At 57.3% G+C, this 11,669-nt stretch overlaps 1 protein-coding gene across 1 annotated transcript in view; it reads left to right on the top strand.

Moving 5' to 3' along the window:
* The window catches only part of ARHGAP27 (Rho GTPase activating protein 27), a 32,819-nt gene that overhangs the window by 13,172 nt on the left and 7,978 nt on the right, over nt 1–11,669 (top strand). Inside the window, 4 exon segments of the mRNA XM_024760795.1 lie at nt 10,075–10,482; nt 10,713–10,895; nt 11,114–11,194; nt 11,269–11,352. Coding sequence (XP_024616563.1) covers nt 10,075–10,482; nt 10,713–10,895; nt 11,114–11,194; nt 11,269–11,352 — 756 coding nt within the window.

Genomic DNA, 11,669 nt, shown 5'->3' on the forward strand with positions numbered 1-11,669 from the left:
TTCTGAGGCCCCCCCCCCCCCCCGTTTGGCTGCACTACGCGGCATGTGGGATCTTAGTTCCCCAACAGGGATCGAACCCGCACCCCCTGCATTGGGAGTGCAGTCTTAACCACTGGACCTCCAGGGAAATCCTACAAAGGCTTTTTTTTAAAGAGAATTTTGCTTATATTTTCCTCTCTGAGTATTGTTGTTATGGCTTCACTTTTTTTTTTTTTTTTTTTCTTGCGGTACGCGGGCCTCTCACTGTTGTGGCCTCTCCCGTTGCGGAGCACAGGCTCCAGACGCGCAGGCTCAGCGGCCATGGCTCACGGGCCCAGCCGCTCCGCGGCATGTGGGATCTTCCCGGACCGGGGCACGAACCCGCGTCCCCTGCATCGGCAGGCAGACTCTCAACCACTGCGCCACCAGGGAAGCCCTGTGGCTTCACTTTTAACATCTGAATCTTTGATCCTTTCGGGGTATGCCTGAGTGGACAGAGTGAGATGTCGACTCACCTTTAATTACCTTTTCTTTCCAGATGGTCATCCAGTTGTCCCATCCCCCTTTACTGACAAGTTCTTCTTCCTGCCATGATTTGTGATGGCGTCTTTAGCGTGTCCTGCGTCCCAGTCGTACTGGGGTCTGATAGCAGTGGCCAGTTTGGTGGCTCTGTTTGTTCCACCTCTCTCCAGCCCCTGGGCCATCAGAGGAGTGGAGTTTATTATGAGTCTTTGCTCATCAGGGCTGGGGGCGAGCTTGGTGGGGGGTCCCTAGAGCAGCGATGGTCTCTGCCAGTGTGAATTCTCCCTGCGTCCTCGGCAGGCCCAGCCTTAAGGACAGAGGGTGTTTAGCCCACCTGCTTGGCTCCCCATCAGCTCCTGGGGGCAAGGGGTCTGGACAAGGCTCCCCCTGCCTTCACCCTAGGTGAAGTCTCGTGGCAGGGGCAGTCTACACCAGGGTCTCCCGGGTCCCAGCCTCTGTCTCAGGACCTCTCACCTGTGCCAGCCAGGTCCTGCCCACTCACCTGCACCAGCTCCCACTTGGTTTGGGCAGTAGAGGGTAGCAGCTGGGAGAAGAAGAGAAGCAGGGCATGTTTAAGCTGCTATATTTCAGAATCCCTGGCCCCAGAACTGTATCTTAAAGGGAGAGAAATTCCTTTGTCTATGACAGATTGGGAATAGGGGAGAGCTGGAAGGGCCGGTCTGTTTGCAGATAAGAAATAATGAATACCTTCTGAAGTAGTAACACTGAGGATGAAGAATAGGAAAAAAAAAAAAGTTTGAGGGTTTTTTTCTTTCTATTATGAAATTTTTCAAACATGCAAAAAAGAAAAAAGAATACTGAAGTGAATATAATTATACTTATTAGCTAGATTCAACAGTTACTGTTTTCCATGTTCTATCTTTTTTGCCAAGAATAAAATTATAAAAGTTACAAATGCCAGAGTTCATTATATTTCACCCTTGAAAGCTTCAGCATGCACCTCTTAAAAATGATCAAAAATGATCTTTTTCTCTATCACCATGATACCATTATTATATCTAACAAAATTAACATTAATGCTTTAATATCCTCTAAGATCCAAGCCATAGTCAAATTTCCCCCATTATCCTAAGACAAGTCTCTCACAGCCGGTTCAAACCAGGATCCAATCCTATGCATTCACTGCATTTGGTTGTCTCTTAAATCTCCCTTGAACCCCCTTCCTTTCCTTCTGCCCTGACGCGGACTTGTTAAAGATACCAGACCAGTTGTCCTGTAGAATGTCTGTTTTAGATCTGAATGTTGGCTTCCTTGTGGTGATGTTCCCATGCTCCTCTAACCCTGGTGTTACCTGGGGACTGGTAATTCTGAAAGGTTTCCACAGGCTGGATCGCCAGGGCTCCGAGGCAGGTGATACAAGGAATCAAGGATGATTCTAGGTTTCTGCTTGAGCAACAGAGGTGATGCTGAGATGGGGAGGAGAATGTAGATGAACTCGGTTTGTGCATCTTTTCAGTGTACCAAGGCCATCCTGGGGCGGGGGGAGGGGTGCAGTTGGATTTCTCAACCTGGAGATACAGTTGCAAGTTGTTAACCTAGTAAAACTGGTCGAGCTTTCCCAGGACAGTAGAGTGAGAAGCAGAGATGTGACACCAAGCACCCAGGAGGTGGACAGAGGAAGGAGACAGACCAAGAGGCCACGGCCTGAGGCAGTCCAGGAGGGGGAGAATTTTAAGGACTAAGGACCAGAGAGGAGTCAGGACAGACCAGGACCAAATTAGTCATTGAGGAGGTTGTGGGAGACCCGAGCAGGGGGCTGGGTATCTGGGCGAGATGGTGGGTGAACGCACTCCTTCAGGAAGTTGGCTCTGAAAAGGAGGAGGGGAGGGCTGGGTCCAGGGACACACTTTTTTTCTTTCCAAGATGGAGAGACCTTGAGTTTGTTGAAATGCCAAAGGGACAAAGGCTGGAGAAGGGGCTGGAGATTAGAGGTGAGGCAGCTTCTGAGCAAATGAGAGTCAGTCGGGTTCCCGGGCCCGTTGGGGAGGTCGGCTTGGACAGGAGGACCCTGCACCCCCATCAGGGGAGGGAGAAGGAAAGGTGAGCGCAGGGACAGATTGGCTTGAGGGGGTGGCAGAAGATGACCACCCGGTCACATTTTCCCACCTCCTGAGGCTGGCTCATAATCACAGCGTTTGCTGCCCAGCGGGGTCCTCGACACACCATTTCTGATTCCTCCTGGCCCAGCAGCAGGAGACCTCCTGGGTGTCTGCCAGCCTTCCTCAGAGCACAGGGGGTGGTAAGTGGCGAAGGGGCTCCACCCCAGGCCTCACCCCGCCAAGTAACCTGGAGATACAGTTGCAAGTTGTTAAGCTAATAAAGATGGTTGAGCTTTCCTAGCACAGTAGGGTGAGAAGCAGAGATGAGACACCAAGCACCCGGGAGATGGGCACCAAGAGTCTGGGAACAGAGTCCAGAACCAAGGGCACCCAACTGAAACCCAAAACCAGAAAAGCAGAAGTGCAACCCTGCTTTCTTCCCCATGTCCCCATGTGGGTGTGGGAACTTAGGTTCCTGCTTGGCTCTTTTGTACCAGCCAACCCTTTGAGCAGGGGAGAGAATGACAGCCCATTCTATGGATAAAGAAACTGAGGTCCAGAGATTCCAGGGGTTGCCCAGAGAGACACTGAGACAGAGTCTACACAAGGAGCCAGGTCTCTGGACTCTGGCTCCATTCTTTTTTCCCTTTAATTGAATGGAGCTTCTGCCCCAAACCCAGGAGAAGAACCTCACCCCAGGTCCTTGTGTTTGGAATCTCACACTAAGTGCCTCTCAGGGGGCGGGGTCAGGCATGGCTCCCCACTGCACGGTGGTAGGGGTGGATACAGAGTGAGGCCTGGACTCTGTGCTGGAGAAGGTGTGCTCAGAGGAGGGACAGACGCCAGAACAGGGGCGGTTCTGTACACGGCTAAGGCCCTGGGGACAAAGATCACGACTCATTTCCCCCTCCACCCCAGCCCGGGTGGCACAGAGCAGGCTCAGAGGCAGCCGAGGAGTTCCTGTCCGCCCTGCCCCGGCCCCCCTTAGCCAGCCCCTAGGCTCAGTCACTGGTCTGTGGGCATTTCTTTTGCCTCTGGTCCCAGACAGCTGATAGGATTTTCTGGTTGCACCTGCTCCTGGCCCGATACTTCTGTGAGAGTTTTGGAGAGATGGGCGATATGCAGCTGGCTTGTTGTGTCCCCTTCCCCCCCAACCCCGCACATGCCTCTCCAGGTGCGAGGGTGTGGTGAGAGAGGAGGACTCTGCTGGGGAGCCGCTGTGGTCAACACCTCCTCTCCCCGGGGGAGGGGAAGCCCAGGCAGGAGGCCTGAGGAGCCAGCCTCGGTGACCAGGACAGGCCAGAGCTGCGTGGGTTTTGCTCGGTCCCTGAAGTGTGGAGCCGGAGCCCAGAGGGAGACCCCAGGCGTGGGAGCCAGGCCTCTTAGAGGGGAGGAGCTGTGGCCGGGGTGCTGGCTGCCTTTTCTGTGGTCCCAGCCATCCCCCCACTGTCACTCCTGGTCCCTGCCACAGGGAGACCCTGCTCCCCAATTCCTCCTGCAGGGCAGTGCTGAGGGCCTAGGTTCCCGCGCCTGTCCTCCTGTCTTCCCTCCCCATCCCAGCTCCTCCCTGGCGGCTCAGCTGCTCTGGGATTTGCAGAGCTTCTTTCCTTCTCTGGGGCTTGGCTTCTTCTCTCTTGGTGGCTGTGTGTGTGTGTGTGTGTGTGTGTGTGTGTGTGTATTCCCTGGCCCTCAGGGTAGGGGCAAGGTGATGTGCCATATGTGTGACAAGTGAGGACTCCAGGCCTCTCTGGGGGATTAGTCTTGCCCCTGGGCTGCTGGCTTCTGAGTTGGGGCCCAGGGGATGGTAGTGAGGGCAGAGTAGGGCATAGGCCTCAGACTTGCTCTGAATGGGGTCTCCCCAACTGTTCCACACCCCAGATCTACACCATGCCTGGCTCGACTTGGGTGTCCCTGTCCTGAGCCCACAGTGGGTGCAGGGGAGGAGAGCCTGGGGGATGTGGGCCGGGAAGGAAGGAGAGCCAGGGCTGTGGGGTGAGGGATTGCTGAAATGGGAGATGAGGGCCCTGGGATGCAGGTGGGAGGGTGAGGGTCAGAGCGTCCTGTTCAACCACTGCGGGCGAGCCCGTGGGCTGCCGGGTGGTGGGCACTTGGGGCTGAGGAGGAAGCACCTCTGAGGGGATTAATAAAGACAAGATGGACCCCAAAGTCTCGGAGGAGAGGCCGCAGCTTCTTATCCAGGACCTGCTGTGTCCTCTGTGAGCACCCACCTGGTGAGGGGGTGAAGAGAGGAGAGGCCAGAAGAAAGCTCTTAGGGTAGGGTGGGGTGGGGGGCTGGTCTCTGGGTCCATGTAGGGGGGGAGGGGCCTGGGTGTACCTGCTCGTGTGTGTGGGCACGCAGGTGAGGGTGCACGCATGCGTCTTGGTGACCAAGGCTGGAGGAGGCGGACCCAGGCGGTCAGGCGGGTAGATGGTGGTGTGGCCAGAATCCCGCCTGTCCTCCGTGTGGCTGGAGGGATCCAGACACCAGCTCCCTCCGATACCACGTCTGCCCAGGCCCCTTCCTCTTTGAGATATCCCCACACACACACAAGCTTCCTCTTCTCCATCACATCCTCCCTGGGCCTTGGAGGAGTTGACGGCCACTCGTTGTCCTGTCTACACCAGCCCAGGCCCCAGCACCCAGCCGCCCCCTCTGCCGGCCGCCATATGTGCAGCCCACCCCTCCCCCCCGCCGCGGGCCCACTGCCGTCCTCTGTGCAGCCTGCTCTGCGTCTGTGTCTGGGCCTGGGTTTCAGAACTCCCTGGGAATCAGAGCACTGAGCGGGGTGGTCAGTGGTTTCCCTGGACATAAAATACCCCTGCCCCGAAGTACCCCTACCTGACTCCACCCCACCCTGTCTCAGGCGGCCTCCTTCTCAGGCAGCATTTCCGCAGCCCTGACAGGAAATGGGCTGGAGGCTCAGCCTCCCGCCATTGCAAGACAACTTCTTGTTTCCCTGTTGCCCTGTACCAGCCCTGGGCTTGTGCCCCTTAGCTCCACCCCCAAAGCCTTCCCAGGGCTCCATCCCAGCAGCTCAGGGGCACAGGATGGTGGACATCATTGCCAAACTGACCAGGAGGCAGAGTCGGGGCCTGCGGGGACAGGTAGGGGACCCTGGCATTGGGGGGAGAGCTCAGCCTCTGATGGGGATGGCAGAGGGGTCTATGGGGTCAGGGGCTGCCAGTGGGCCTCCATCCTCTGGCCCCACTAGGAGCTGAGGGAGCCTCACCGAGGTGGGACTCCTCCCTTCTTTCCCCTTTCCTTCTCTGAGGCCCCGCCTGTCTGAGAGGGGTGGCATAGGGATGCTGAGAGGTGGTGACCTGCTTCGGGGCTGGGGGGCGGGGAGGGGAGAGGCAAGGCCTGTCACCTGCCTGTGGGCAAGGGGAGGGGACTGGATTTGAGAGGGGCACGGGGGCAGCCGGGCCCCTCTTGGCTCTGTTCTCCGGACTGAGGTGGGAGACCACTTTCTCTTTCTCACTCAGTGTCCCCTGTGTCTCTAACATGACTGGGATCTGGGGCCCAAGAGCCCCTGGTGCCCTAGTCAGACCCCTGTTGACGGGCTGTGTCTACATCTAGTCTCGGCCTCCAGGAGTTGGGGGAGGGGCGGCAGCCCTGCTCTAACCGGGGAGAGCTCCTCCTTGAAGGCCTGAGGGCCTGGAGGGCCTGACTTCACCACCTGGCTTCCAGGAGCCAGTCTGAGCCTGTCTGAGGCTCTGCCAGGAGAGGAAAGTACCTCTATCTCAGCACTGCGGGGGCTCTACAGAGAGTCTGAAAGGGCCTCGGGGCTACTTCAGTCCAGCTCTTTCCACAGCGCTGCAGCATCCCTAGCAGGGGTTCGACTCTGCTTGCCCACCTCAGACGAAGGCCCCTCACAACCTTCCAAAGCTGCCTGTGTCTCTGGGGCAGCTCCAATCCTTAGACTGTGCTTCCCTCCAAGGGGCATTGCCCTGCCCCCGTTTGGCCTCTGATTTGCAGTCTGGAGCTCCCCAGTGTAATTCTGTGTCTTCTCTTCCTGGTGACAGTCACGTGGGGGGCCTCAACTTCTACCTCCCAAATCTCCTCTATACCGGCTGGGCGTGTTCCTTGTACAAGGTCCCGATCAGCCGGACCAGCCTGGGGCTCCCGGTGGACTCAGAGCCAGGGCCAGCAGCCTGGCCACGTGGAATTCCCCACTCCCAAGAGCCTGTCTCCTTCCTTGGCACCCTTCCAGCCCCTGTCCCTGGGATGAGCAAGGCCGGCTGGGGTCCAGCTGGGGTGGCTAGGAGGTGTGTCCGGTCATCCACTCTCCTCTACCCGCTGCCCATATCCTGTTCTCCCAAGGATTTCCCTGGTTCCTGTGCCTGAACTCTCATTTTCAGGAAATTCTTGCTCAAAGCTAACCCCAGTCTCTCCTGTAATATCAGGTGTGTTTGGTTTTTGTTTGTTACTGACGTTTGGCATGGAATTGACTTGCGTACTCATGCAGTAATTGTTTTTGTTTGTTATAAAGCATTTTTTAAAAAAATATTTATCTATTTACTTGGCTGTGCCAGGTCTCATTTGCAGCACGTGACATCTTTGCTGCGGCACGTGGGACCTTTCAGTAGCGGCATTCGGAATCCTTAGTTGCGTCATGTGGGCTCTTAGTTGTGGCATGTGGGATCTAGTTCCCTGACCAGGGATCGAACCTGGGCCCCCTGCATTGGGAGCGCGGAGTCTTAACCACTGGACCACCAGGGAGGTCTCAGTAAGTGTTTTTGATGGATCAGCTGTGTGGCTCAGGGCATTGGACCATCTCCTGGGGGTCGACTATGGTCAGTTACATCATCCTGGGTCTTGATCTCAAGAAACTCTTGCCTTTTGGGGGCAGAGAAGTTAGGCAGTTGGGTGGACAATGAACGGACCACCAAGGCAGAATGCCATCGGGCCCCAACAGAGCGACAAGCAGAGTGCCAACGGGTTAGACTTCTCATCCAAGGGAGAAAGCCTCCCCCAGGTGAGGCTTGTGAGCTGAGCACCAGCGGAGGAGCAAGATTTGGAGCAGCAGGGCATGGGGAGGGAGGGTGGTGGGTTTCCAGGCTGCAGGACCATCTGGAGCAAAGGCATGGGGGTAAGAAGATGCCTTTTGTGTTTGGGGGAGGGTCAGCAGGCCAGTGTGGTTGGAATACAGGATGCCACAGGAGGGCTGTTGTGGACAGAGAGAGAAGTGGTGCGGAAGGTCCCATTTCAGCCACACAGGAGCTTGTGGAGCGAGGGAGAGGAGTGGACTGGTGTACGCAGGTCTTCCTGCCCCCTCCATGCCTGGGGCCCATCACACTGTCTCAAATAGCAACACCCCCTTCTATTTTTGTTTTCTTGTTAGCAGCAGTCATCACTGAGGTGCGGTGCATTTCCCTATCACCCTGCTTGGTGCCCTCCTCACCCTACCACCATTTACACACATATGCACTAGAGTGTCAGCTCCGCCAGGGAAGATTTGTGTCCATTTGTCCATGGCTGCATTCCCGGTGCCTAGAACAGTGCCTGGCACAGAGCAGGCAGATCTTTGCTGGCCAAGTGAATGTTTTTGTAGGCGCCTGCCCAAGGCCCAGTGAGAGGCTGCCTTGAGCGGGAGGTGCTTCCCCTCTCGAGTAGTTTATAGCAGCAGTCCCCAAACTTTTTGGCACCAGGGACCGGTTTCATGGAAGACCGGGGCGGGGGAGGGGGGTGGTTCGGGCTGTAATGCCAGCCATGGGGAGTGGTGGGGCACAGCAGATGAGGCTTCACTTGCTCGCCCGCCGCTCACCTTGGGCTGTGCGGCCCAGTTCCTAACAGGCTGGGGACCACTACCGGTCTGTGGCCAGGGGATTGGGGACCCCTGGTTTATAGCTTAGTGAAGGTGTTACAGCAACAGAGGAACCTCTATGATTTTTTAAAAATTAATTTATTTATTTTTGGCTGCGTTGGGTCTTCGTTGCTGCGCGCGGGCTTCTCATTGCGGTGGCTTCTCTCGCGGCGGAGCACGGGCTCTAGGCACACAAGCTTCAGCAGTTGCGGCATGCAGGCCCCAGAGCACGCGGGCTTCAGTAGTTGTGTCACGTGGGCTCAGTAGTTGGGGCTCGCAGGCTCTAGAGCACAGGCTCAGTAGTTGTGGCGCATGGGCTTAGTTGCTCCACGGCATGTGGGATCTTCCCGGACCAGGGCTCGAACCCGTGTCCCCGGCATTGGCAGGCGGATTCTTAACAACTGCGCCACCAGGGAAGTCCCTCTATGATTTTTAAAAAAGGATTTATTGCACAAAATTTTGTTGCTGCAGAAAAGAAAAAAACTAAACAAGACCAAATCCAAGTCCTATAATTACCCTACCCAGAGATGACCTCCGTTAGCATTTTGGAGAGTTTCTAAAAACACAAAATTGGAATTGTGCTGAGTTTACGTTTTTGAAATCTGCTTTTCCCTTACCATTATGCATTCTTAGAAAACAGTAGTAATCTCCTCGTGCTCTTCTGCTGCCTGGGGTTTGATAGTGTCACTATCTTTCTGGTGGGTGCTAGGCTGGGGGTGGTGGGCACACAGGAGAAATCTCCGGAGAGATCTGGAACCTGACACCTGAGCTGAGTCCTAAAGAAGGAATAGGAGTCAGCCAGGAGGGGCAGGTTGTGAGGGAGCAGAGGCCTGTAGCAGACACAGCAGAGAGGCTGGGGGCCTCCAGCAAGCCGGTGCTACTGGAGCTTAAAGTTCAAGGCAAGGGCCAGGAGTGGCAGGAAATAGGGGGGAAGACAGGCAGGTGACGGAAGGCCTCTGGGGCCCTGGTAAGGGCTTAGAGTTTGCCCAGCAGGTAGCAGGGAGCCGTGAGGGTGTTAAGCATGACCAGGCTTATATTCTGTGTAACTGGACCCTCCAGCCCACCTCACTTTACTTTGGAGGGGGACATGGGGCTCACCTTTTCTTTGCCCTCCTTCCTCCTTCCCATCTGGTTCTTTCTCTTTCTCTTGTCTGCGATTGATTCTGAGGCCTGCAAACCCTGTATTGGGGAAGTACCAGCTCCAAATCTGGAACCGGAGGCAGTACTGGTTCCAGTTCAGAGCTTTCTTGGCAGAGGAGGAAGGGGGGCTGGGGGTTCTTTGTGGGGGCTGTAGAATGGAGCAAGGCCCCACCCCCAAGTGTCCTGGGGCCTGGGGCGAGAAAGAACTGGGCCCAGGCCGTTTCTCTGTTCCTGTGCAACCTTTGATTCACACCTGTGAGTGTGCAGCTGGAGAACTTCGTTATCGATATTTTACTACTGTTAATAAATAATTAATCTAATTGTCCCATGCATCTGGGGCATTCATACTTTACAAGGCACTTTCAAGAACATTTCCTCATTCTCTCTTCACTACAATTTCCGGAGTGGGGAGGGCAGACATTTTGCAGCTGGGGGAACCGAGGCAGAGAGGTGCTGTGACTTGCGAAAGTCGTCCAAGTGGCGAGTGCCCGAGTGGGGACGATGTGACCGCGGGGCTGCCCTGAGCGCGGGGCTGCCCTGAAGGTCACGTCTCCTTCCTCCCGCCGCAGGTGGATGACCTCCCAGAGCCCGTGTACGCGAACGTAGAGAGGCAGCCTCGGGCCACGTCGCCTGGCGCCACCGCAGCCCACTGCACCGGCTCGGTGTGGGAGACGCACACGGACGCGAGCACCGGGCGCCCCTACTACTACAACCCGGACACGGGCGTGACCACCTGGGAGTCGCCCTTCGAGGCTGCCGAGGGCGCCGCCAGCCCGGCCACGTCTCCGGCTTCGGTGGGCAGCCACGAGAGCCTCGAGACCGAGTGGGGCCAGTACTGGGATGAGGAGAGCCGCAGGGTGTTCTTCTACAACCCGCTGACGGGCGAGACGGCCTGGGAGGACGAGTCCGAGGACCAGCCGGAGGACGAGCAGGAGATGCAGCCTGGCCTGAGCCCCGGCAGCCCCAGGGACCAGAGGGTGAGGGGCGGGGCCTGGCCAGGGTGGGCGGGGCTGGCTCTGAGGGCCTCAGAGAGAGAGGAGTCTTGGTCATGGGTGGGCGGGGCTATCTCTGAGAGACTTTGACCCCGCCTCTGTCTCCCACAGCTCGGGGGGGAACTAGGGTGAGGGGGCGTGGCCTGGACCGAAAGGGCCGGGCCCCTGAGGTCACTGCTGGCTGTGAGAGCCTCTGACTCTTCTGCTCCCTGCAGCCCCCCACCCCTGAGACGGACTACCCCGAGTTGCTGACCAGTTACCCAGAGGAAGACTATTCCCCCGTGGGCTCCTTCGGTGAGCCCGGCCCCGCCTCTCCGTTGGTCACACCCCCAGGCTGGTCTTGCCACGTGAGCCAGGATGGGCAGACGCTGTACACTAACAGCTACACCCAAGAACAGGTAGGGGCAGTGGGCAGATGGTCCCAGACAGCCGCGGGGTCGCTCCCCTTAACACTCTAAACTGAAGTTCCCGCGCGGGCTCCAAGTCAGCCCAAGACCGAATCACCCACACCTGCCCGTGTAAACTCTTTGGGGCTCTGTTGGGCTCTGGTTGGAGGGAACCTTTTGCTCCCCCATCATGCGGAGAGCTAGGTCCCTGACCATCCCTCTCCCCACAGTGGATGAGGTTGGAGGACCAACACGGGAAGCCTTACTTCTACAATCCAGATGACGCCTCCGTTCAGTGGGAGCTGCCCCAGGTAACCAAGTGGGGAAGGGAGAGTGCTGGGGAGAGAAGGGGGTCGGTTATATACCACAGTGTCTTTCTCCCCAGGTCCCTGTCCCTGCCCCTCGAAGCATCCGCAAATCCAGCCAGGACAGTGAGACCCCAGCCCAGGCCAGCCCACCTGAGGAGAAGGTGAGGGAGGGGGCATGTAGGACCAGGCAGGACCCCCGCAGAAAAACTGGGGTGTTTCTGGAGGCTGGGATTGGGTCTGGAGGCACGTCTCCACCATAGCCCCGAGCACTAGCCTGGGCTGAATGAACCTGGGTTCTGGGTCATCCCAGGCTCAGAGCTGGGCGAGGCTTGGAGCTGGAAGGAAGTCTCTCCTGCTGCTGCTCCTGCTGTGGGAGCAGGCACCCCACCAAGCAGCGGCCAGGTGCCGGCAAAGAGGATTCAGTGGAGACTCAGGCCCAGCCTGTGGGGAGTGGCTGGCTGAGAGGGAGGCAAGCCTC

Source organism: Neophocaena asiaeorientalis, unplaced genomic scaffold (genome assembly GCF_003031525.2).
Source record: "Neophocaena asiaeorientalis asiaeorientalis breed wild unplaced genomic scaffold, Neophocaena_asiaeorientalis_V1.1 scaffold30, whole genome shotgun sequence".
In the NCBI taxonomy this organism is placed as follows: domain Eukaryota; kingdom Metazoa; phylum Chordata; class Mammalia; order Artiodactyla; family Phocoenidae; genus Neophocaena; species Neophocaena asiaeorientalis.